Genomic DNA, 27,869 nt, shown 5'->3' with positions numbered 1-27,869 from the left:
GTACCACAAACTGGGCAGCTTGAAGCAACAGAAACATTCTCTCACGGTTCTGGAGGCTAGAATTCAAAATTAAGATGTTGGCAAGGCGATGCTTCCTCCAAAACCTCTAAGGGAGGATTCTCCCCGGCCTCTTCCAGCTTCCGGGAGCCCCAAGCATCCGTTGGCTGGCAGCGGCATCACGCTGAGCTCCGCCTCCATTGTCACACGGCTGCCTTCCCTCTGTGTCTCTAAGTCTCTTCTCGTAAGGACAGCAGCCATATTGGATCAGGGCTCACCTAATGACTTCACCCTAACTTGATTGCTACAAGACCCTATTTCCAAATAATGTCACGTTCACAGATACCACAGTTAGGACGTTAACGTATCTTTGGGAAAGAGGGGAGTGGTGTTGGGGAGAGATACAATTCAACTCAATCCACAACAGTTGCTTACCCGAGGGATTTGCAAGTGCTAGAGCGGTGTTCAAGATTAGCTGTGACCTGAGACTTTCTCCTTTCTGCGGTCAGGACTGAGGGAGTCAGGAGAAGGGAAGGACAGTGCCTCTGTATTTCTGTGACATTTAGTGCCCAGTCCAGATGCTAACTAAAATGAACCATCTCCTGCCCCATCACCAGTACTTTGGAAAAGGGGGCTTGGCTTAAGAAAGCCATATGTCAATTCTTCCAATTTTCCAGACATCCCTCATGAAAGGACAGCAGTAGGAAGAGGGTGAAAAACGCAGCCTTCCAAAACTCCGGGCAGGCGGATGGAGGGCACAAAACTCACGTCTAGAACCTGCCTGGTATGGCTGGGCTGGCATAACGAATCCAGACAAATAAGAGTCTGCATCGGGGGAATGAGGAAAGAAAGAACGACAGTAAAGACAGCTGTGGGGGAATCGTTTATTTCCATACTACTTCCGTGAAAACTTTTAACAATCTCTCTACTATGAGGGGTTTGAGGGGAGGGCGAGGGGGAGTGAGGAGGAGCTTTCTTGCTCTGTCAGACAAAGGTGTCCTTAGTGGAAGGGGCTGCTGAGATTTCATAGAGTCGAGAGTTCCTCATCTTTAGCTCCCGGGCCACCTGACAGATGGAAAAAGGCCAACAGCAGTGCACCGCCAGCCAGTCCTCGCACAGTGAGCCCTAGGGGGGAGAGCCCGTGTCTGTTCTGCTGCAAGCGCTGAGGCTAGTTTCCATTACCCAGAGACCCCTGCAGTTCCACCTGATGGCCCACCCCATGCACTGTTTCCAAGACCGACGGGCACCCCTAAGTCAGTGCCCAGGACACAGCTCCACTGGGTTACGCAAGGGCCAAGCTGCTCGCCAGCTAATCTGTCCGTGCAATTCAGAGACCTGCCTTTTGGGCGTTTGATATAGACTTCATAATTGAAACCACTGATTTCTCTGTCAACATCTTTTTCTCTCTTAGGACTTAGTAATTATAAGTATTTTATTTATGTCTTTGAAATGGTAATAAATGCTCACAGTCCAAAATTCCCACAGTAAGAAGGGATAGGAAGTAAATAGTAAATCCCTTCTACAGCTGTCCCCAGCCACCCAGTTACCCCTCCAGGGGCAACCATGGTTGGCAGTTTCTTATCTACACTTCTACATAAATTCTCTGTCTATGCTAGTATATACATATATGTTCTTTTTATGCAAATAGTGGAATACTTCTATGCCTTGCTGGTTTTTTCTTTTTTCACTTAAAAATACATCTTAGGAATCATTTCATATGAATACATCAAGAGATGCTTTTTTAAAAAAAAAATCCTCATCTTAATATGTATGACCTGTCTGTCCTCCATCCTTCGTTGTACCTCAGTCTCGGCTGCACTGGAAATCGACTGTCTGGCTCTTTGAAGAGTCTCCAGGGAACCCCTAAAGTGAATTCTGCATATGTCACATAGGCTACATTTTAAGTCAGACCATCCCAAATATATCGTCCAAATCTGATGTAATTCTGTCAACTCCTCTTGCAGCAAAACAGAAGTGGCCCACTGACCACTAATCTGCATTATAAATAGGTAACCCTTGGAAATACACTTTGGTTAACACACATCCTACTAATAAAGAATTACATCAGAAATTTCTTGCCTTTCCTCTCCCAAAGTCTTCTGCTAAGCATGGTGTTTTTAAGCAGCCTCACCCAGACTTTTTTTTGGTGGGGAGGGGGCAAGAATCACAGGTTTGAATGGCATCCAGGTTCTCATATAGATCCAGGTTCACATATATGTTCAAACACACTTACCCGTATTTTATGTCTCTCTCTGGTGCCAATTCTCAGGGCAAAGGTGGACCCAGGTAACAATGGCCAACAAAAACACTCTCCATAATGCCTGGCGATGTCACACTCAAGGCACATTGGACAAAAGAGACCACAGAAACCTGTCGATAACCACATAACAGAAAGCCAAGGTTCTCAGAAGTTTCTCCGAGCAAATTCCCATCTCGAAGAGCATTTATAACCCTGTGCCATCAATTTAATATTGCTTTGTCTCCCTGCAATCAGAGATTAAGAATGAACAACCAATTCTCAAAGCTCAGTGTATGAAAATTGCCATAACTAAGCCACATAGAAATTGTCTTCTCTCATTGTACACCGGCAAAGGTGAATCTGAAACAATGCAGTTAGCATTCACTATGGTGATTGTTTCTTCTTGTCGAGAGAAAGCATGGAATAATTTTTTTACAACTAGATTATAACTTCTGCTTCTATTATGTTCATTGATCTAATTTCAATATTTAAAATAGACACAGTATATGATACTTTTCAATAACAGGCATCTTGTTCTATAAGTGTGATTGTAAGCTTTTATGGTATACTGATTCTGCCCGCTGTTCTTATCAGAACTTTGTTCTATTTCTGAGGCCAGCAGGTTACTCTAATTTTTGCTAGTTTAATGGAGCCACTGACACTTGCCAGTTTTAATCTGTAAACCATTAGAGCCTTGGTTCCTTGAACATCAACTGGAAACAGTTTGTCATTCATTCATTCATTCACTCATCTTTAACTACTGATACTGTTTCGTATACATTCTTCATGAACCAACTAACACAGAAGTTCTGTTTTAAATGTTTTGGGTTATGGACTCTTTGGAGAATATGATAATAGCTATGTACTCGCTCCTCAAGGAAAAGGAAAACTACATGCACACGGATATGCAAAATTGTACATTCGATTTCACGGGTTCAAGGATCATTGAAAACTATCAACAGACTGCAGGTTAAAAACCCCTGATATACAATGAATATGTTATGTCATCTAGCACTGAGATAGATGACAACCTAGATGAATGCAAATAATTAGGACTATGAACCAGTGGGGGGAGGAAGCTAATAAAAACCTTTAAAAATACATTAGATAAATACATTACTGAGGCATAATTAAATACAAGAAAATGCACAGATCACAAATGTTCAGTTAGATGAGTCTGACAATCATATTCCCCCAAGTAACGAAACGTGTGGAACACTGCCCTCAGCCAGGGATGGCCCACAAGCCTTCCCACCCCCACTCCACAGGTGACCGTTACTCCGATTTCGATGCCCATAGATGAATTTTACCTCTTCTCAGACTTTGTATAAATGGAATCATGTTTACTTTTGTAATTGTCTTCTTTTGTTCAACATCGTGTTTCTTGAGATTCATCTATGTTTTGTGAATCTGTAGGTTTTTTTATTGTTTATCCATTCCACAAATTGTTTATCCATTCTCCCACCTATTACTCCAATTTTTGCTATTATAAACAAGTACGATGAACATTCATTTACAAGTCTTTATGTGGAGGTACATCTTCATTTCACTTGAATTCCTGGAAATGGAATTGCTAGATCATAGGGTAGATTTATGTTTAACTTGTTCAAGAAACTAATAAACAGTTCTCCAAAGTATTTACATCATTTAACACTCCCACCAGCAATATATGAGAATTTGTTATTCACATCCTCACCAACATTTGCTACTGTCAGCCTTTATTTTAGCCATTTTCATGAGTGTGAAATGGTAGTGATCATAGCCTTTTGGTGCACCAGACACAAAGGCTCACACATCATGTCACTAGCATACTAGAAGAACTTCTTGTCAAAGGCCTGTCTGCCTACCTATCCCTCCCTCCCACATCCCCAACATGAGGAATGCAAAGTCCCACTCCCAAATTCCATAACCAAGAAGCAAAAAGATAGGAATGCTGTTTTATCTCATAACTTCCAAGGGCTGTTCCAGGACTCTGGACTTCTCCAGTGTCACATGAGGGGTGAGGCGGCATGTGCATTAAAGCCAGGAGGACTGGGGCTGTTTGGGGAGGGGTGTGTGGTAAGACAAGGAGCAGCTTATCTTCAAGGAACAGAACATCGATTTCATCCATCCAGGAATCTTAAGATAATCGCTAAATCACGTCCTATAAGATTCACGTGGCTGAAAACAAACTCTGTATACAGCCTTGAGTTGTTTCTAGGATGTTTTACTCCACATTTAAAAAAAAAAAATCATTACTTCCAGTGAAATCAGCAGACCCCATCCAGCACTGACAACTGGTAGAAACAGCTCAGAGACAGCCAAGTGGTCCAGTAAACTTACAGCGAGTTCAGAGTGGTCACATTGCATGCAACCTTAAATTAGGGGACTTTGAAATCATGATACATAAAAGTCAATCAAATCTCACTTTATGCATGGATTATAAAATAGTATAAAAAGTCCCTGCAAATAAAAAAAGTCTAAAAACCTGCAGAATTATAAAGCTGGCACACTAAGTGAATAATAAATTGTGTTTACACGACTGCCGAAGCTGCACCAGTTCAACATAGAGAAACACTTGCCATCCTCAGCAAGCACAATGTAGAGAAGTGGGTTTGTGCATCAGAACTCCTGTACCTGTTTTTATGGTCTGTGTGCCTTTTTAAAAACACATTGTTATTTTTAATATTTTTCTTCATATGACCATTCGATTCCCTAGAGATGGAAATCAGAAATGATAATATATATATATATGAAAGCCAAAATTTTATTATGTAATAGCTAACACTCATATAAATTTAACCCTGTGCCAAGCACTGCTAAAAATACTTTGCATTAACTCATTTAATTTGCACAATAATCCTGTAAAATTATACTCTTCTTATGCATATTTTACAGATGAAAGAACTGATACTTGGAGGGTGTAAGGTAATTCCCCCAAGTTCATACATTTAGCAGGAGGGGCAGAGGCCAGATTTGAACTCACGTAGTCTGGCCCAAAAGTCTTTACTACATACAACACATAAGTCCATACGTCCTCATGTTTTGTGCATTTATCTAGTATCCCACAAAGGTTGTGGGTTTGTATGCTCCCAGACAGTACCCTCACTACTAATGCTTTATATTTATCCCTGTGGGACAGTCTTAAATCATGGAACTGCTTCAGGCATTATGGCCTGTGCTGTGAGGGAGCACAGTGGGATAGGTACGTGGGCTCACACCTCAGGAATGCGCAAGGGTAGGATGATGGAATTCTTTGTTTTGAAGAGTCTCTAAAAGCAAGTTTTCCAATATATATCACAGGCCAAGAGTGAGTATCCAGAATATACAGAGAATTTTTACAAATTAATATATAAAGAATTAAACAAAAGAAGAAAACGGGCATAGGACACAGGCAGGAAATTCACCAAAGAGAAAATACAAAGGGCCGATCTCAAACATGAAAAGTTGCTCAGTGCTGTTAGTAATCAGGGAAATGCATATCAAGACTGTCAGAAATCATGTCTCACCCATAAGAATGGCAAATTTTTCTTAAGTTTTTAAATGTCAAACATTGTAGAAAATCTTGGAGAAGTAGGTGCTCCATGCACTGATGGGAGTAGGAACTGGTCCTGCCACTGGGGACAGCAACTTGGCCAAATCCCACAAACTTTTAAACCCTCCCGGGCCCCGCAATTCCACTCATCAGGATCTACCCTCGAGTGATGCTTACACATGCACACAAAGCAGCAGGGGCCAGGATGTCCACTGCTGGATTATTTGTAGTTTAAAATCTAAAACAAATGTACATTAATAGATGGAAGTGTAACTAAACCACGATGGTACAAATCATACTGTGGAATAATTAAGAATGCAATGAAAGGTCAGTTAAGTACCAACAGAGTTAAATCTCTAAGACAGAGTTTGAGTTAAAAAAAAATACTGCATAATAATAGGTACAGCATAACACCATTTATGCTTTGTTTTAAAAAGCTAAGGTGCATAGGCTCAAAAGGGATTTGAGCCATAAATTCAGCCTCTTCCTCTTACATTCGGAGGCCTGGTGGTTGTGTAAGCACACACAGCCTAAATATTCTTGGCCTGTTCCCTGAGATGGGTTCCACCTTATACTGTGGTTCATGGAATGTGGTTCATTATTCATCATTTTAAGTCATAGGGCAACTGAGATAAAAATAATTCTAAGAAGAAGAAGAAGAAGAAGCCTACACAAAACCAGAGTGTGGAGAGCCCCAGAGATCAAAAGTAAGAAAGGTGGGTGGAAATTGCAGCAAGACACATTTCAGATCAATTATTGCAAAAAGGCAGAACCATCTGACAATAAGAGATGCTCAAAATAGGAACGAGGCACACACGTACACTGTGGGTGGGAGTGTAAATTAGTAGAACCTCAGACCGAGAGCCATTTGGCAACATTTATCAAAATTAAAAAAAAAAAAAAAAAAGGTACATACTATTTGACTATCAGGTTTACTCCACAACAATTAGCCAATAGATAAAGTCACAAGCATGCAAAATGACATGTGTACGAGTATATTCACAGAGCAAAAGTGTGGAAATCACATACAGGTCCACAATGGGAATTTTTGGATAAATGGAATCTACATAGCAGTTTAAAATATTAGCTCCAGAAGTGCAGATATAATCTGATCACCTAGTCATATTGCCAAATTAAAACAAATGTGCAGAACAGTGTGTTTACAGTTCTGCTGTTTGTGTAAATTATATACACACACACAGCAAAACATTTGGAAGCATAGATACATTAACAACGGTGATCTCTGATGGCTTTGATTACAGGATACTGCTTTTTTCTCTTATAGCCTTGTGTGTTTTTCTTTTTTACAATGATTATTGATACTATAAAATAAAGGAATATTAATCTAGTTTCATTAAATTTTTTAAAAATTTATCTTTACAAGCATATAGATTGTATCTGGATTCAGGTAAGAGTGATTGCCTCTGGGGAGGAGAACTGGGGGAGAGAGGGAAAAAGATGGAATGCCTGGTTTTCATGTACCAAAGGGGTAGGCACTTTTCAATTTTGCATCATGTGCATGGTAATCTATTCAAAATCATTTTTTTTTTAAAGCACTGAGCTGGCTTCATCTTCACACCTGAGCCTCCAGCAACCACGCCTTCCCAGGACACAGTAGCACCTGTTTGCTAATCCCAGTGCAGCGAGAACTCAGATGCAAGCACGGAAGTGGGAAGAGGCAGTCAGCTCCGAAAATATAATTACACTAAAACGAAGAAGCAAAATGTCAAAAAGAAAAGGAGATCATCGCTGTTCCTAATGTACCCTTTGCTTAATGGATGACAAATTGCAGCAATAATTCTCAACAGTTCATGGGAAGGTGTCCCAGGATGGGAATCTGGCATGGAACGAAGTCACGGCAAGAAGTTCTCCGTTTTTGTTCCCCAGTTAGTCACAACTATTTTCACAGTAATTTGCTGGAAATGAAATTTTGTGGATGAAGTAGCCATTTTAAACACGAAAGAAAGAAAGCTAGGATTCATAGCACTCATACGTTCTGAGAATTATGGGACAGATGAGTATACAAAGTGATATTGCTTTTAAATTTCCTTTTAACACAATGAGCTAAGAGATACTATGAGCAGTCACAAAAATGGAAGCCCATTTAAGGAACAATTAGAACACAGAACATCCAAGATCATTGCACTGTATATTCATGGCCTCTCCTCCATGGGTCATGCCCAGTTGTAAAGAATATTGTACATATTTCTCCACGTCTTTCCTTTTCCCCTTCCCCTAGAATGGGCTCTCAGATGAAGCAAGGACTCCCAGGGAGATCCAGTGTGGTTGGTCTCTCGAACACCGCTAGGGGTGGGGAGCAGAGCTAAGCTACGAAGCAAGGTTTAAGCAGAGAGGTGAGGAGTGGACCTTTCTTTGAGCAACTTTTTAGATACTCTTGGGATTGGGTGGGAATCACTCTACCACAGCCAGTCTAAGTCTCCTGAACTACTCTTTGCTCTCAACATGCTGGAAGATGATAAAAATGTATAACAACAACATTAATACCTAAGATCCATTAAGTGCATTGTTGTATAGTTGCTAGGATATTCCTGAGAACAGTACCCCAACAGAAAAATTTAGAAAATTATCCCTTCAGTATTGTTGGCAATATTGATAGAACTGTCACTCAAAACGGCCTGGCCTTGCCAAGAGCAGGCGCATGACCTAAGCTAGGAAAATTGGGCTCTATCTGCTAAAACATCAATTCTCAGACAGGAAAACAACAGAATAAACATGTTTGGAGTTCATTAGACTATCAGACTAACGCATCTAATCCCTTCTGAGCTTAGTTTTTAGTTGGTATTTTGATTCTGCGAGTTATCCCACAGCCTTCTAATGAAATCCAATGTTTGCTTGTGTATTAGTTTCCTTGGACTGCCAGACCAAAATACCACAAATTGGGCATCTTAAAACAAGAGAAATTATTCTCTCACTAGAAAATTCTGGAGGCTAGAAGCCTGAAATCAATGTGTTGGCAGGGTTGGTTCCTTCTGGAAGCTCTGAGGTAAGAATCTGTTCCATGCCTCTCTCCAAGCTTTTGGTGGTTGCTAGCAATCTTTAGCATTCCTTGGCTAATAGATGCATTATTCTAATCTCTGCCTACACCTACCTTCACATGGCCTTCTTTTCAGTGCATTTGTGTCTAAATTTCCCTCTTCTTATAAGAACACCAGCTATTGGATTAGGGCCCACCTTCATCCAGTATAACCTCTTTTTAACTTGACTACTTTGCAAAAACCCTATTTCAAAATAAGGTCACAATCAGAGCTTCCAGGCAGACGTGAATTTTGAGGAGACACTATTCTACCCAGTAAAGCATGCAACCAACAAAACTCTGATCCAGTTATGTTCCAAAGCAATGTTAAGAGTAGATTCTATACATTATCTGCTTTAATCCTGACAGCCACCCTTGAAGTAGGCACTTTTATTATCCTCGTTCTAGAGATAGAAAAATAAGGACCCAGAGAATTTGTCAAATGTCCAGTGAGAGGCAGAGTTAAAATTCAAGGCAAGGTCTAAATATGAAACAAATGTGTTCTCCTAAACACTGCATTATATTCCAGGCTCTGTCCTACTTGGAAACGCATGTATGGCTCCCCAACTCCCAACCACATGCTACAAGAGGAAAACCATCCACCTCCCAATGTGGAGGTAGGTCTCCACATCTCCACATGCCTGATCTGCTTTCTCTGCACCTCAATACTGAGTCACAACCAAAGACCGAGAATCTGGAAGACAACAAGAAAGAATCCTGAGAGAATTAGAGAACAACTGGCCAGAATAATTGTCTGGTCAAAAGTCCACATGGGTAGCAAAGGCAGGAAAAAAAAAAACTGCAGAGCCCGGGGTCAGATGGGCAAAGGGACAAAGATGGAAGGCAGGGTCTGGTGCTGGGCAGGCTTTGGGAGGCCCCAGCAAACTGAAGGCACCAGCCTGGATGATCAGAGCATCGGAAAATGCTCTTTGAGCTCTTCCCTCAGCAAGACTCTCGGCAGAATGAAGACTCACATCATGTAACAGTTCAGAGCTCTCCGAATGATACAACCTGTGAAGCTTTAGGACAAATTCAGATCTTCCCAAATAAGCCTATAAAAGGTAGAGAGAGCCATATTCCTCAAACATATTAGATCCATGGTCGGTTAGATTCTGAACTTAAGAGACTGCCCTTCAACCATCAGAATGAACCTGTCCCCACCCCCCACTCCAAGAAAGATCCTGTGACTGAGTTGCTCCCTAAGGCAAGAGCATTAGGTCCTGGAAGGGGATATCATCATGTGACACCAGAGATGGGTCAGAATGTCCTGAGGCAAAAATAGAACTGATGTGCTTTGACCTTCAAACCCAGGGGAAAATCATGTAGCCAGAGGGCAGTGTTGTTGCTACTTCTTTATAGCTGAACCACTGTCTGCAAAGGTGTCAATCAACAAGGGGGGCTTCATTTTGTGATCTCTCCTATTGTTATAACAGTAGTACACATTCTTCATAGAAATACTAGAATGAGATAAGCAAAAACAAAATAAAAATTATTCATTAGTCTACCATCTGGACACATCGCTGTAAACACTTGTATTTGTATTATTCCAGATATTTTTCTAAATATTTCCCCAAATGGTGTCTAAGGTGCATAGTTTTACGATCTGCTTCTTTAACTTAAAAAATGTATCCAAAACGTCTCATCTCATAAAATGTTATTCTACGACATGACTTTTGATGGCTGTATAATAATTCATTGTATGGGTGCCCCCGTTAAGCACTCAGGTTGTTCCAGATTGTTGCTATAATAACCGATACTACGAAATTTAATGTTGCTGCTAAAACTTCACACATGATTTATTTCCTTAAACTAAATGCTTGAACATGTAATCACTGGATCAAAAGCTACGTAACATTTGGGGTTCTTTTCATACATATTGCTAAACCATCCGCTGGGAAGGTTGTACCTTTTCCACTCCCACCAGCAGCAGATGAGAGAGCCCATTTCGTGTCTTTGCCAACAGTGGATTTTGCCATTTAAAAAAAATCTTTAAGTCACCACCTAGTACAGACTAGCATCCACGTCTCTGAAAAGCAAGATTTTTCCTGCCAAGGAGTGCATCTGAGTCACTAGAGAAATAGTCCAGTTATTCCGAAACCATTTAATTTCTGTCCCTGTCCCTGATGTCACTTCCCTACCCACTGATGTCTTGGGAAAGAAAACAGGGAAGGAGAATTTAAACGAAGAGGGAAAACATACAAATTCTCCTCTCTTTGCAGACACTGAAGAGCCCGGTGCTCCAGTCCCCGCCAGTCCGGACAATCGTCGTGACCGTGGTCCTGCCACTGGCTCCCCAGACAGGCTGCTTCACCACGGGCTGGGCTGGCTCGTGGCTCCTGGAGAGTCAAGGATGGTGATTTACTTAAAAACAAAGGAGATGGTTCAGAAGGACAATCATTTAGCCAAGACAGAGTGATAAAGAGGAGACAGCACCCCAGTGATGCCGGGCGGCTCTTAATTCATGACCCAAACTGCCCCCACCATCTTCCTCCCTCCTCCTTCATCCTACCTTCTCTGACTTTTTACCCCATCACTATTAACGGCATTATTATTCCAAATCCTGTCACTCAAACTCAATGTCCCGTCTACTTCTCAGTGCGTCTCAGTGTTTCATAATAGTTAAACCCACAAATTTGGAAGCAAGAGGCCTCGGTGCAAACCCCAGCATGCCATTTCCTGAAACAGGAGGCAGGCTGGGTGGGAAGAGGATGCTTGGAACACAGCCAGTCTAAAGTGCCAGTGAAACATCAGGAGGAGGCCCAGCGAACAGCTGGAGATGCTGCACCAGACGTTGGGAGAGAGGTCAGGGTGGGGAGCTACCTGTCCAGAAGTACAAAGTGCAGCTATGAAATATGCCCAGCCCTCTTATCCATTAGGCATTCCAGACCCCGAATGAGGTATCGGCTCCAAAATATAAAATCCGCAGAAATGCAAATTAGTTAATGCTCAATTAAACACAAAAATCTAGCATTATGCCAAGCTCGTGAATTGTCAAATTTAGAATTCACAAATATTGTATTACATTTGAAAACAATTTATAATTTTCTCATTTAAAAAAAAATCCCAAGTATGAATGACTGCAGCAGCCGATCATAAATGACTCATAGCCAAATGTCAAAAGCAAAATTATGAAAATCCTTGCATTTATTGTACAGCAAAAAAAAAAAAAAGATATAATATATGGTGTGGGTACATTTTAATACATTTGTTATAATGTGGGTGAGGGCATATTGCCATGGACAGAATTGTGTCCCTCAAATTCTTAAGCTGAAGCCAGCCCCCAGTGTGACTATTTGTAGACAGGGCCTTTAGTTGATAATTAAGGTTAAATGAGGAATGGAGGTGGGGTCCCGATCTGGCAGAATTGCTGGCCTTCCAAGAAATGGAAAGGCCATGTAAACTACAGCGAAAAGGCTACAAACCAGGAAGAGAGGCCGCACCAGAACCGGACCGTGTGGCACCCTGGTCTTGGACTTACAGACTCCAGAACTGTGAGAAAATAAATTTCTGTTCTTCTAGCCCCCCAGTCTATAGCATTCTACTATGGTGGCCCAAGCAGATTAAGACACCTATGAGAATTTCAAACTGGCCCAGAAGAAAATGCCTTTACATGGATCTCATCTCCTCTAGTTCCATGAGAACTCCTTGAGGTCGGGGGCACATGCTGCTTCTCCCCGTACCCCCAGAATCCAGCACACCACCTTAAAACCTAGTGGGTGCATGTATTTGTTGAATGGGATCAAACTGAATTGCCTTGTCTCTTCCATTATATTTGAATCCTTGAGTCTGTCTATAAATTATGTAGCCTTAACTGTGGTACATTCTCTAGTAAAGGTGCAACTCTCAGGTGTGAATTGATGAAATAAAAGCAGAGAATCACCTAAAAGCTTCCTGCATCCTTCCACACAATCCGAGGATTTACCTCTCAATGTGATGCCTATAAGTTGGCGCTTCCGTCATAACACTAAGAGCTTCCAATTATCTCCAACTTCAGCAGAGGAGTTTCTTAGGGCTGAGCCCCTGGATTCCATTTTCCCCTGAAATAAACCATTTACAGTTTGCAGCCCTAGAATAGAATTTTCTGCTTCTATCTCAGCATTATGTGCCTAACACCTTTTATTATGGCAAGGAAGCCTGTCCCTTATCTAATCCAAATCAAATAACTAAGAGGATAGCTTTTCCTTAGTGGAAATAAAAGTTGTTTTGTGTGTGTGTTTTACCTAATTTTGAACTCAGGAAGTACATCGTTGAGTTTCTTTCCTTCATACCCTGAATCTTTGGTGATTTTTATATTACAACGTTCGAACCAACAAGTACTGGCTAAAATATTTTAGTTCAAGATGATAGCTCATGTGTCATAATTAAAATAACAGGCATAGTACTTTCTATCTGCCAGGCACTCAGTAGTTCCTTTAAGAACCAAATAATTATTCAGGAGCTGCTACAGGGATCAGACTGAAGTAGCTACCATAGCTTCCTGCACAGCTTTTACCTCTATTATCCCAGAGAATCTTATAGCCCATTAAGAGGAAGGAGCTTAAAAACAGTGGGTAAACTGATGGTGACAAAGCTTTTCTGAATCAGAGCAGCTGTCCATTTCCAGTCGAATGCTTTAATGAGTGGACAAAGATCAGATTCTAGATCCAGGCACAGTAATGTACAAATGTGGCTATGTTGCATTCTAGTTGGCTGACCTTGGGAAACACAACTTGTCACAGCCTTCAAGTCTGGACTCCTCTTCCAAAAAATTGGATTTAAAATATTCTACCTCCGTGGTTGCCAGGAGGATTAAACAAGATCATGCACTTGGCACATAGTAGGCATGCAATCAATGGCAGCTATTGTTATTGTAGCTTAAAGATGCTGCACATGCCATAGAAACAAAAGGAAGGAAGGAAGGAAGGAAGGAAGGAAGGAAGGAAGGAAGGAAGGAAGGAAGGAAAGGAGGGAGGGGGAGGGGTGAGGGAGGAAGATATGGGCAGTTTCTCAGTTGTCATATGTGATACCTAAATATCTTAAAATTCAATCAGGGTGACCAATCATCCCAATTTGCCCAGGACTATGTGTTTTCTTAGGGTGGAGAACTCTTAGTGCTAAAATCAGGAATCTCAGGCAAACCAGGTCTGGTCACCTTGATAGGCAGAAGGAGGCTTCCGCTGGTGGGAGGCAAGAGGCTGATCCCAATCATTCTAGTTATCTGCTCCTACTGAGTAACAGTGCTAGGACATACATAAGATACACACCATCCTCCTCTGACTTCATTCTGTTCTTCTCCTAGAAGCTAAGCACACTCCCCCAGTGAATGTTCCCACATGCCTGTTGCTTCAGTCAGTGGGTGGGGGAAGAGCGGAAGGGTTCACATCGCTCTCTTCCTTACTAAAACTTACAGTACTAAGAGTTCATTCTGCTTTCCACTCAGGTCTCCTTGATTATTTCATACTCTAAACTGAAGCCAAAACCCTTGAATTTTTATTTCAAAAGAGTAGAAATTACTGGCAGCCATCGGAAATAATTTCATTTGGTCAGGGTTCAACATTTTAAGAATAAAGAGACATGTTTTCACCCAAGCCCGCCTTTCTCTTTTCAGAAGGCCAGAAGGAACTAATCAGCTGCCCCTTTTCAAGTGCACATGGGAGATGATCACAATTACTTTCTTCCCAAGCCCATCTTTCTTTTCCTTGGCCCCTTATAAGAAGAGACTGATTTGATAGTCTGACCAAAGAGTAAAAACTGGGGGTGAGGAGTGAAAATTCACTCTCCTCCCTACCTCAAGCTGGAAAGAAAATGTTGTTCATCTTCAGATGACATGAGTGAAAGCAACAGAGGAGAGTGTATATTGAGTAAGGAAACATCCTCAGGAAACCTAGAGAAGTCATTTCCAAACCAACTCATGACGGGTATTTTCTTGTCATTCGCGCCTTCCTTTTCCCTTTGAAGATAAGCTGACTGATTCTAAACTTAGGTTCAACCCAAAGTGAAACAGCACTTCTAAAGAATGTCGCCTTGATATTCTAGAACCTGACATCACAGCAGTGTAACCGACAGACATCTTATTCCCCAACTGTGTGCATGTCCATCTTACTCACCTGAAGGGAGATATAGTCTAAGTTTCAAAGCAAAACTTATCTTTGGTGGAAAACCCCTTTCCTTTGAGAGATACTTCTAATAAACATTTATCTAGCTAAGTGTCACTTAACCTTTCCTTAGAAGACTCAGCCTACAGATTTCTGCCATGTAGTGGAGGTGAGAAGCAGCAGGGGCCTCTCGGCATCCCCTGAACTACTGGTCCAATTCAGCAAGAGTCCCGTGACTAACCTGAAAGCAAGGACGGGGGTACCTTTCAGCCCAGATATCCATCTCCTGAAGTTTGACCTCTGCTAGGTTGTCCCAAGCCTTTAATAAGGCTTTCGAGAACTTACAGAAAACTCCTACTCTTACAGGGACTCCACTGAGCATGCTAGGAAAAGTGATGCTGCCGTTTCCTACCCAGCCCAGACGGAATCTGGTGAATAACTCAGGGCTAGGCCGGCAAGTGCCTCCCCACCACTCCGAATCTTCAGCGTCTTAGGGGCCTCTGAGTTATGCCTCTAGGACGCGCATTTTGGATGTGTGGATCCCAGAAACACTGGGAAAATGTCCTTTGAGAAAACAAAACAAAACAAAAAGAAACACCGAGGGGAGGGGTCTGCAATCATAATTCAATATTAAAAAGACGACAGGAGGAAACTGCCAACTATTCTACGTAGTCGTCTCATCAGACCCATAGAGCATGAACAGTTATGGTTCTGTGCTTCAATGCATTTTCTTGAGCAGAGTTGTTAGCAAAAGCCTACATTATACTTCTCAAATCAAAATTCTTCAGATACAGCTTTGTAATTGCCTTCGCTCGCTGGGTCTGGGCAACTCTCACCATTTTCCTAACGGGAAGACCGCGTCCTCGGAAGGCCCTGTTCCTTGGCTTACTGCTCTATTCCAAGTGCTTAACGCTGTGTTTGAAACACAATAAGCGCTGAATGTGGTGAATGAATGTGCTATAAGTGAAAATTCAACGTTATAAGAATAACAAAAATTAAGAGGTGATTACTTGCTTTGCAAAAAAGATTTACAATAAGATTCCTTTGAAGAGCTGAAAAACCATTGTACATGTAAGCTGATGCCACATTTTAAAATTTCATTTGTACCCAACTTTTCTAATCAAACATCTATTGTATGAAGTGACTAAACCACACAGCACACAGCTCCCTCACCTAAAAATTCAATGAAAAAGAGAAAGAATAATAAAGAACGTTCTTCTTTTAAAAAGAATGACAACTATTTGTGAAAAAGAAAAGACAGCATTAGAAAAATCACTATTTTGCATAGCCCCCAACATAATTTATTCAGGAAAGGATCTTCCAGGGATACTAAAATCGTAAGGTAAAAAACTGAGAACAGGACATTCCTAAGGTACCAAAACATCAGTTCACAGATTTCTAGTTGCAAGAGAAATAATGTATCTTAACTGTGGAGAGTTCTGAAAATGCTCAAAAATGTACCTTTACAACAAAAAGTTCTGAGTTCCGAGTTTTTAGTACCTTCACAACAAAAACACTGAAAGTGGTTTAAAATCCATTATCTTTTAATGGAAAGTTCTGGAAATGACCAAAATATCTCTAAAATGGAGAGTTTTTAGAAATTATCAAATTAGCATCACTAAGAATGGGAGAAACTGACATTATGTACCTCTCGATATGATGCGATAGGAAATAATGTCTAACCTAAGTTTCATTGTCTCTAGACCACACTGTCGAACGGAAATGTAATACCCATCACATATGCATTTTAAATTTTCTTGTAGCCATTTTGTTAAGAGTAAAAAGAAATTAATTTTAACATATTTAACCCAATATTCCAAATATGAGTTCAGCATATAAGAAAATTGAGATATTGTATATTCTTTGTCCTACTAAGTCTCTGAAATCTGAAATGTAGTCTACACTTTTATAGCATCCCTCAGTTCAGACTAACGACATTTCAAGTGCTCTGTTTTTTGCCCCCTCCCCCATCTTATGACCAATTAAGCTCTAAGCACAACAGTGGGCAATTAGAAAGCTTAACTGATCCTGCAAGTCTAGGGTGGCATCTGAGTATTTTCTAATACATGTGAAGTTATGTCCAAAGATATTAAGAAGAAAAAAATCATTTAACAATGTACCGGCTGACATTGAAACCTACCAGAGCCAGACACATAGATATCTAAGAAATATTCATTAGATTTTAGACACGACTACCACAAATTGTAAAAGTTTGGACATAACTACCACAAACTATAGAAGACATCTCATTCCCACTTACAAAATTTGCAGTGATTCTCCAGACTTAGCTTGGCCCATTAGAAAGGCCTAAAAACGATGAATGACTCCTTAATAGCAATAAACAAAACACAAAGATCTTGGTTTCTTAATACCATTCACTATTAAGATGAAGCAGAACTCCTTGGAGAAAGAACCGATTCTAGTTCTGGGACAGGAAAGAAAATACAAGGTGAGCTGGGAACTTCTTGCTGTGCCATTGAGCAATGAAATGTTCCAAGACTAATGCAGAGATATCAAAAGGACATGGAAACCACCTTGAATGGGACTCCCAGTAGATAATTTAGAAAAATGTGAGCAAAGTATGATAGTTATCGATGATAGCATATGTGAAAAAAATCCATCAGTCCGCAGTGATTTGAAAAGAATGATGGGAAAAAAAGAGAGCGAGCAAGCAAAGGGGAAATGTCTTCTTTACAGAAGAATGATACCTAATTAATGTGGAAGAAATGATAAAATTAAGAGCTCAGCTTATTTATTACAACTACCAATGTAATGACTGGCAGAAAGATGATCCATGAATACTACCATCTCATGAAAGTTTGCTGGTAAGCGAGATATTTACCTAAGTCTCAAAATATCACCTTACAGACCTCCTATTAATTACAAGAAGGAAAAGGTACCTTTTCAATGGCAAAGTCTATAGTTACTTTAACCAAGTGATCAAACTATGTCCAGTAATGGGTACACTGTGATAATCTATGAGTCCTGATGTGGTGCAATGGGAATGTCACCCACGCAGTAGTAGTCTTTTGTCGATTTAACTCTGAATCTGAACATGAGAACACAGACAAACCCAGATCACGAGGCAAACTACTAACAACGGGCATGAAGTCTTCAAAAGTGGGACTGTAATGGAAGACCAAAAAACAAAAGCAGAGAAATTGTTCCCGTTTGAAGATCAAGAGACATGACTATAAAATGTAATGCTTGATCTTTGGGCCCCGAGGGTTAAAAAAAAAAAAAAAAAATTATTGATGACATACTGGGGAAATTTTGTTGCCTCTTTTATTAGGAAAGCTTATTACCTAATATTATTGCATCAATGTTAACTTTCTTGAGTGAAATATATGTATATTGTGATTATACAGGAGAATGTCATAGGTCTTAGGAGCATTGAAAGGTGAAACGTCATGGTGTCTCCAACTTACTGTCGAATGGTTCAGGATTTTTAAAAAGTGTATCTAAATGCAAGGTGGTATCCTGGACTGGATCCAGGCCATTTACTACTAACGTCTGGTGAAATCCAAACAAAGCCTATAATTTAGTTAACAGTAATGTACCAATGTTAATTACTTAATTTTGATAACTAATGCGAGGTTATGTAAGATGTTAACATTAGGGGAAACTGAGTGAGGGGTATATAGGAACTCTCTACATAATAGATGTAACTTTTCAGCAAATCTGAAAATACTCCAAAATTTTAAAAAAAAATTAATCTGTATTTAGAAAGAAAGCAAACGTGGCAAAATGCTTACTGGTAAATTTGGGTGACAGGTATCTAGTTCTTTATTGGCCAATTCTTTGACTTTTCGGTAGGTTTAAAATCTGTCAAAATAAAATGTTAAAAGAAAATAAAGCTACACAAGGTTAAAAGGGTGGTAAAAGATATCCAGCATGAACACTAGCAAAAAGGAAACTGGTGTTATCAGTGTTAGACAAAGTAGACCCTCGGCAAAAAATGTTTCTAAAAATAGAGGAACATTTCCTAATTAGAAAAAGTTCAGTTTGCCAGAAAGATAATGGAACCTGAATTCATATGTGTTTACTAACACAGCACCAAAATATACAAAACAAAAACTGTCTGAACTAGGAGAATTAAGTGAATCCATGGTTTTGAGAGATTTTAGTACTTGTCTCAAACACAAGGACTAAAGTGAGAAAACAAAACAGTAGGATATAGATTTGAACAACTCGAGATACGACTATGACCTAACGCACATATACAGGACTCTACGATTGCAGAACAAATATTCTTTTCAAGCTCAACTGGAAGATGGAGGAAAACTGACCAGGTGCCGGCCATAAACTTGTCTCTATGGCAGGAGGCAGGAGGCAGGCTTCTGAGGTGCTGGCATTGCGCTATCCCTTTACTGGGTGGTGATTAAAAGTTTTGCTTTGCTGATAAATTGTTTTGTTGTTCACTTTTTTGTGTGTATTTTATATATTTTGCATGTACGCAATATAGTTCTTGTTGTTCACTTTTTGTGTATGTGCATTATATTTCACAACTTAAAAAGATTAAAATTCCTTAGGAAGGTACCAATCGCCTATCACTACAGTAAGCCCAACGCAACCTGTTTTTTTCTTCAGTATTTCAGCTAACTGCTGCTTTTCTCAGTTGAGTACAAGATGTAGTTATGGCTTATGTTTACAGGCTGCCTTGTATAAAACCTATGTACCTTTAAACACGAAAAATATATTCAGCTCAGCAGGATGCTTGTTCTAAGAGACATACTCAGGCCTTGAGACTGTGGGAACAGAGCATCCATGAACTTCAACTAATAATCCAAGGCAGCATAGATTCACAGGCTCAATTTAATAAGACAGACACAATCATTCACTCACAATATTAAAATTATTATTTCTTTTTTTGCCAAGAACATATTATTTGATTTGCCTAAGTTAAACAGAAGCAGGCTTGTGTCTATGCACCAGGAAAGACTACTCTGATTTGGGGACTAACTAAGGCTATGCACACTGAGGGAGCAGGAAAAGAATTTAAAGCAAAGCAAACAATGAAACAGTTACTCCAAAGAAACAAATATAAATTACGTGTGTATAGCCTATAGCAATCTTAAGCCAATCCATCTTAGTTTGTATTATTATTATTTATCACCAACATTTACTGAAGGCTCACCATCACCATCAGTATCATTACTAAAGGCTAACCACTTGCTGAGTGCTATGATTTTGATTTTCCCAGACTCACAAAGCCTATAAAGTAAGTACATTATTAATTCCATTTTATAGACGGAGAAACAGGGTGAAAATTGGCCAAGACCACCCAAGTAGCAAATGAGAGAAATGGAAATCTAACCTAGCTAGGCTGACCTCAGTGCATGTAATCTTAACTACTATGCTATACTACCCATCCCCAGCAGATATATGATTTGCACTTAATGATATCTAAGGGATCTTTCAGTTCTAACACTCTATGATTTGCTTTAATAAATCTATGATAAAGCATTAAACTCAGGTCCAGAAATCTCAAATTGTAGAGAGTAAAATAAAGAAGCTCAATAAAATCTCTTTACATGATGTGGAAGTTAAAATTCAGGTTTCTGAGGATCTTTCCCTATGTTGAATCCTTTAAGAAATGGAAATGTTTTTCTCCTCTGCCAGTCAATACCTAATATTTTTTCCTCAAATGAAGACAGATGGTACAGGCAATATCAAAAGACATTCCAGCAAGAATAAAAGAATAAATGTGCAATATAGTCGACATGGTTTTTAAATACAGTTGGACTCAAGACAAATTTGATAAACGCAGATTTCTAGGGGGAAAAATTATGTCTTTTAAAATCCCTAAATTTGGTGTAGATTAAATATAAACTGCTTATAAACTATTGATATTAGCCTTGGAAAGACATTATTGGTGGTTAATTAACTGTAATAAAGCCCAAAAATATTCTTATTCTCATTTGTTATTTTTAAATCATGAGAGTTCCTTTCCTTCAAAAAGCAAAATGATCTCATTTTCTTTTTTCTTTTTAAAGAATACAGCTATCTCCATAATAGGTATAATATAAAAAGTTGCTGGACAGGCCTTAGCCTTCATAGATAGTATAAAGCAACAGTCCCCAGCCTTTGTGGCACCAGGGACCAGTGCTCCTTTAAGAATCTAATGCCTGATGATCTGAGGTAGAGCTGAGGCGGTGATGCTAGCACTGGGGAGAGGATGCAAATACAGATGAAGCTTCGCTGGCCTGCCAGCCATTCATCCTCTGCTGTGCAGCCCAGTTGCTAACTGGCCACAGACTGGTTGGTACCTGTCATTGGCCCTGGGATAGGAGACCCCTGATGTAAAGTACACTTCATCAAATAAGCATACTGACACTTTTGCATTAATCTAAAAGACTAGAAGCTTGTGGATTTGGCAATAATTTACTTTTAAAAAAAGAAAAGTATGGTATAAACTCTCCCTTAGAGGCCCCAAGGAGGGGAAAAAAAAATTTCTTAGATCCAGAAATCCAAGCTGCCTTGATATAATAATGATTACATGTAGAATCTGATAGGCGAAGATGAAATCTGTTTGGGTCCAGCTTAAGGTTCTCGTAACCAATCTGTAGGGACTAAGTAGTAGTATCCCCAGAAACCAGAAGAAAGCTCCATTTTGAATGAGTTTAATAAACCAGATAGACAAGTGTATCACCAATATCTGCCTGTAGCCCATTTTCAGCAAGATAAATTTTCTTGCTCGTGAGGTCCACGTGGAAAACGGCATGTTCAGAAATGGGCGTCTTCTCAGAGTGCTCTTTTCCTAGGACAGGGACTTGTCGAGGCCCCAGCAGCGGATCATCAAATCTCATCAGTTTCACTTTGGAAAGATCTACAGCAAAAGAGATTATCGACATGAACATTTAATTACAGTCACTGACTCAAACTCATGCCCGAGTCTGATTAATTTGCATTTTAAATACATCAGTTGTTATATCTAAAAAATATTTTCATTCCATTATTAAATAGAACCCAGTCTCAGAAAGCAAAGCTAAATCTAAGAAATCTTCACCCTCTGTTAGCATTTACCCAGATCAAAGACTGTGAGAGATTGTGTATGACACGTGCCCTGGAATAAAAACCAAGGGGGAGGACTGAGGATAATTTTGGTCGCTCGGAACACTTTTTCCATGCTTCAAAAAACCATTCTTCAGACTATCAAAGAAGTCTAAAACTTCTTTCTCTTTCTTGTCTTGCTTCCTGGAATATATTAGAACTGCAAGAATTGTAGCTTTTTTTTTTTTTCCGGAAGATACTTTTGGAAAAAAGAATTACTACCAAGTTTCTTATTTTGCTCAAAGGATGAAAGTGTTTGTATTAACAAGCTGATGAGAGACAAGGAGAGAAAAGGAAGGGTAGGGGGAAAGGGTACAGATTTCAGAACTTTAAGCTTTCGGATGAGTTCCAACCCTCCCCTGCTTGAGATTTTCCTGATCTGCTCTTGTGCAAGCTGATAAGATGGCTCCTGGCAAAGAAAATACTTGTCCCTTGAACAAATTTATGATCCAACAATCCTGCCAATAACCGAGACCGAAAGAAATTTATTTATTTCAGCACTTCTGAGACTTCCCAACATCAAATGTTTTTTTTTTTTCATATGGTGGAAAAACATCATAAATGACTACAAATGCTGATTCTGGGTTTATCGCTCAATCTAAGTGTTACGTGGCTAGTTATGCTTATTATCTCGATCTACAGAAATAGAACGTATTTTCCAAGTTACTTCCCACCCCTTTCTAAAGCAGATCATTGGGTGGTCCCTGAGTTACACTCCCTTATGTTGCCTGGAGAGTATGAAGCTTAGCAAGAGAGGGATAAGAGATAAGAGGAGACACTGAAGCAGCTGGCAGCTATGCCAGGAGTACAAGTTATCCAGGCATTCTATCCTCCTTGGGAAGCGAGGACTAAGGACTGCAAGTTTAGAGTGGGGATCTTGGGGCTTACAGAGCAATTACCTATGACTACCATGAACGCAAACCCTGCCTGAGAGTCTTTGGAGAGTCTTTGCAGAGGCCATATAACCTATTCCCAGATATAACACAAGCCCTAAAAATTAAAACAGGAAAGGAGCAGATACAGCCTGCATGACAACCACGGTCTTACTTTGGAGGAGGAATATAATTCTACTTTAACAGCTATTACAATCCAACATGCACATCAGTGACACCAAATTATTTTGTTATGGAAGCAGTGACAAGTCCTGCCAGCAGATTTTACGCACAAGGCCTTTTGCTGCATCTCTCTCCCTCTCTCTCCCTCATTCCTTCCCTCCCTCTCTCCCCCTCTCCCCACTCTTCGCCATTACCCGCCCCCCAAAACAGACCTCCCTCATCATTCCAAGCAATTCTGAATCCAACTATTTCAAAGAAGCCTTAATACTCAATCAGGATTCTAAGTGACAAAACGCATTTGCTTTGATGTTTCACCATGTAGTTCATTACTGCCAATAAATCTTGGAGCTTTCTTAGCGGTTTTACTGTCTTTTCTTATCCCAGACCTCTCTTATCTATCATTAAAAATGTTGAAATTTGAGTCTGCAACTACACAAGATTTAAGGCACTTAGAGATGAGAGTGATTGAAGGTCCCTAGGGACTGATAATGTGAAATGGAGCTTTTCACCTCCAAGTTATTAGTTCATATGTGGCATGGGTTTTGAGTGATTTAAAGTCATTATCATCAAATAGTTGCTCAGTGGTTTTTGTGGAGTAAAATGATGGTTTTAGCCCAGTTCCTCCTGGACCTAGATCATAATCGCCCTCAATACAATTGGCACTAATTGGACCACTTGCTGGCTATTGCAGCAGACAGACGAAGAAATATGTTATTGAATTTCACTCCCTTCCCATCTCATTTACTCAGCCCCCTTAGATATCAAAGAATGCTGAGGGCTTCTGGAAAGTCTCATGGTTACAGCTATTCTGTAGATACTTGGAAGAATATCAATTTCAAACTCCCCTAACATTTCTATCTATTCTCTAAAATTCACAGCAGCTACTAACACCAAAACTTAGCGTACTTTATGATAATATTATTCACAGCTCGTATGACAAAGGATGTAAGAATTATGCCAGAGGCTCAGTGAGAAAAGACAAGATACAGAAAACACATTTCAGTACGGTACGAAGAACCCAGTGAGTGTTGTATCTCAGTAAATTTAAGAGGGAGGCAGGTTTAACATTATATGACACTATTTTCAATACAGGAATACATTCCCTCATGTGCTGCAACCTCAAAATCGTCTAAGCCAGTGGGCCCACACAAATATCTATTTTCTTTAAAAGCCACCATATTGTTCTTTATTGCTAAAAGTTCTTCTTATTATAAAAATCTTCTTGGGAACTGGATATATGCAATGTAAAATAGCCAAATGAAAAGCCACAAAATGGCTTCTTATATGTTCATATTTCAAATTTTTCAATTTCTTGTGGCCTGTAAGTTCTAAGGATGGCACTATCAGCCTGCAGTACCTGGTTTACTGAGGGAACATAATTAACGCCTGTAACAACACAGATGAATCTTGCAGACATTTTGACATGAGCCAGACATAAAATGACAAATATGTATGGTTCCACTTATAGTAGAGTACCTAGAATCATCAACTACATAAAGGCAGAAAGTAGAACAGTGGTTACCAGGGACTACAGGGAGGCAGAATTATGGGGAGCTATTGTTTAATGCGTACAGGGTCTCAGTTTGGTATGATGAAATTCTAGAGATGGAGAGTGTGACGGCTGCACAACAATGCGAATGCATTTAACATCACTGAACTGTTCACTTAAAAATGACTAAAACGGGCAATTTTATGTTCTGTATATTTTACCATAATTTTTAAAATGTCTAGAAACAATAAAACCCCTAGCGCAGATACACTACCAACGTACGGCGAAACAAGGGCCAGTGTTCCCCTCCCGCTAGCACGCCCTCCCCTCCCCCTCACAGGTGTCATTTTCAAGACCCCATTCAAACAATATTTTCTCCAAAATTCATCCCTGATCACCACAGCTAGAAATAACCTCACCCTCTTCCGTGCTGTCAGTTTTATCGATACCTCTCTTATTGCCGTTTCTTCTGGGATTATGATTACGTATGCCAAGAGCTTACTTAGCCCCCTATTTCTTCACCAGACACAGCCTCCTAATGAACAGTAATATGTGAATCTCCCAATGTGTCTCTACACATACACACTTATCTCTACATACACTACACATGATAGTCTCTCAAGAAATGGCCACAGACAATAGACAAATGACTTCGAGAGAACAAAAAAATACATAGAAAAATGAATTCTAAAGGGCTACTTTAAGTTTTCTACCTTACTGGGATACATTGCCCTGAATATAGTTCCATAAATTAGGTCACTGCCTGGGTTTTATAAATCTTTTCAGAAAAATTGTACACTACTGGGATGTGGCCCAATCAACTCTTGATAGCCATCAAGAAGAGGCAAGATAAGATAAAATAGGGAATCTCAACATTAATTTGTCTTCATAATTGGGAAGAAAAATATGGACACATAATAACTCCCTTTGTACCATGTTTAGCCCAAGACCTGGCTGAGTAATGAGAAAAAAGCTAAAAACTATTTTATTAAATCTAATCACAGAAGATCTAGACTTAATCTTAATAAGAAATTAAGATTATTTACATATTTTACCTGGAGGCACACTGTTTAGATGAAAGAATATGAGTTTGGAGTCAAAGAGACCCAAATTTGAATTCCAGCTCCCAGATTTACTAAGTGAATGAACTCTGCAAATTATTTAGCCTTTCTAACCTCCATTCTCTGTGAAGGGGAATAATAATATCCTCTACACATTAAACTGTCACAAACGGGTTAAATGGCTAATACATGGCACACTCGATAACATTCACTGTTTCTCTTCCTTCCCTAAGAACAGACCCAGTTGGGCAGGTTAGTTTGTAATATTAAGGGTATGTGTTCCTTAATTCTGAAAACCTCTGAGAGATAGAAATTGTTTGCTAAAATATTAAGGCTAGATAGAGTCTAATAAAAATGTTCAATCCAGTGCCCTCATTTTACTAAAAGAGAGATCAGTTGAGAGCTTAAGTGACAGGGCCACTTCAACAAGCTTACCTAGTCACTACGTCCCAAAGAGAATATAGGTTTCCCAGTTCTGGGTTCAACAGTCTTTCCACAACATTACACAACGGCCCTTAAACAAGTCAGTTACTTTTCTTTCTCCCTTCTGCTTAGAACTCATCAAATCCACCAGCTACTGGCAAATGTGCATTTCAGGAAAACCATTTACCTTTGAGTCCTCGGTCCGTTTTCATTAAACGCCTAATTATGGCATCACAGTTATCTCCTTGCCTGATTTCAATTTTGGTTGAGAAGTGGCCATTGGATGGCTGGGGATTCACTAGGGAAACTAACACACCAGGCTAGGAAAATAAAGAGAAAGTAATTATTATAGGAAGTCAAATCTGAATGCTGTCGAGGGAGGAGGAATCTCTGCTGCATTTTTAAAAAAAACTTTAATTTTTCGACTACACTTGGCATATAATATTATATTAGTTTCAGGTGTACAACACGGTAAATGACATTTATATAATTTATGAAGTGATCACCCTGATAATTCTAGTACCCATCTGACACCATAGTTATTACAATATTATGGACTACGCTGTATTTTACATTCCCATGACTATTTTCTAACTACCAATTTGTACTTCTTAATCCCTTCCCCTTTGTTAATGTCCAATGAAAGACAGATTTAATTCTGGTATTCTAAAATCATGACAAAGGAATACTCAAATATAAAAGATGTATAATGCATACAACCAAATGCTTAGATAAAAATCACTGTGACTACATACATCGATACTACTGATGGATAATAACAATAATTATATTTTCTATTCTACAACTACCGTCATTTATTGAATTTCTATTATGTATCAGGCACTGTACAAAGCACTTTACAGATATTATTCCTGTACTATTTCTTTAAGACCCCTTTTCACAGATGAGAAACTGAGAAACAGAAAAATTAACAAAGTAGGCCACGGTCCTATAACCAGTAAGAGGCAGAGCCAAGATTAAACCAGCTCTATGCCATAATACCACCCACGTTACATAGTCAAAGACCCTGTTCATTATTTTAGGTGGAAAAAAAGCAACTAAGTCTTATGAAAGACTTAAATACATAATAGCTTCATAGAATGCTTGAAAGTAGCTTGAAATAAACATATCTGTATAGGGAACACTATTTCAAGTACCTTATTTCCATGGTCCAAATGGCTGCACTTTTAAAAGTCGCCATATCTTGATGTAACGAGAGTATTCATTACATGGTAACATCCAGGAAGACTCCGTGATCATGATTACCTCATTCTTTCAATAGGATTTTTATTTGCTGAGTTTTCAATTAAATGTGGCAAAAGTGACAGGATATAACTAAGTAAGTCCTCTGCTCATCAAGAAAATAGAGCATTTTATGGACTCTCAAAATTGCAGCCCACTGGACTTTGCAAAAGGCTGCCATTCTTAATGGATTCTTTGATAATAAATACAAAGAATCTCCCAAAACTCCAAAACGTATTTATCTGGACCAATAATGGCCAAAAATAAGGAATAAAAAGGAATTCCAGCATAACTTAAGATCATGCATCAAGCTTGTTTATGCCAGAAACCAAAAGTCTCGAATAACTTTATTAACCTGAAGAATGAAAGTACATTTTCGCTGTTTAAAAAAAGTCTTACATTTCAATTTCTTCTGTATTTCTAAATAAAAACCAGGTTTTGAAAATAACATTTTTATTTTTTAAACCTACAAACAACATCTGATGTCATAAAACCCATAAATGATATCTGAAGCTATCTGTTACAGCAGAGAAAGGAACAGTGAGTATTGCATCAACCAGGTAATTAGAAAGACTTAAATCCAGCCCCATCTCTAACTATGTGGCCTGGACCAAACTAATCACTTAGTCCTCTGGATCTCAGTTCTTTCTATCTTTAAAATGATGGGTTTAGATGTAATGATAGCTAA

The 27,869-nt window shown here is 39.4% G+C and overlaps 2 protein-coding genes across 2 annotated transcripts in view; both read right to left on the bottom strand.

The window, feature by feature from the left end:
* Positions 1-937: 937 nt before the first annotated feature.
* On the bottom strand, positions 938-21,082 carry PLAC8L1 (PLAC8 like 1). Its single transcript, XM_016126580.2, has 4 exons — positions 14,552-21,082; positions 10,984-11,120; positions 2,231-2,367; positions 938-1,122 (listed from the first exon to the last, which is right to left on the bottom strand). Exons 1-4 carry the CDS (start codon positions 14,674-14,676, stop codon positions 982-984), a joined length of 540 nt encoding a protein of 179 aa, XP_015982066.1. The 5' UTR covers positions 14,677-21,082; the 3' UTR covers positions 938-981.
* A 140-nt stretch (positions 21,083-21,222) lies between these two features.
* The window catches only part of LARS1 (leucyl-tRNA synthetase 1), a 48,739-nt gene continuing 42,092 nt past the window's right edge, over positions 21,223-27,869 (bottom strand). The window contains exons 31-32 of the mRNA XM_016126582.2: positions 26,127-26,259; positions 21,223-21,687 (exon numbers count right to left, since the gene is read on the bottom strand). Of these exons, the coding sequence (XP_015982068.2) occupies positions 21,482-21,687; positions 26,127-26,259 (339 nt within the window). The 3' untranslated portion in view covers positions 21,223-21,481. The remainder of the gene's footprint in view (positions 21,688-26,126; positions 26,260-27,869) is intronic.

Source organism: Rousettus aegyptiacus, unplaced genomic scaffold, assembly GCF_014176215.1.
Source record: "Rousettus aegyptiacus isolate mRouAeg1 unplaced genomic scaffold, mRouAeg1.p scaffold_m13_p_7, whole genome shotgun sequence".
Classification (NCBI taxonomy): Eukaryota; Metazoa; Chordata; class Mammalia; order Chiroptera; family Pteropodidae; genus Rousettus; species Rousettus aegyptiacus.
Note: the sequence above shows the minus strand (reverse complement) of the source record. Positions and strands in the feature narration are given on the sequence as shown.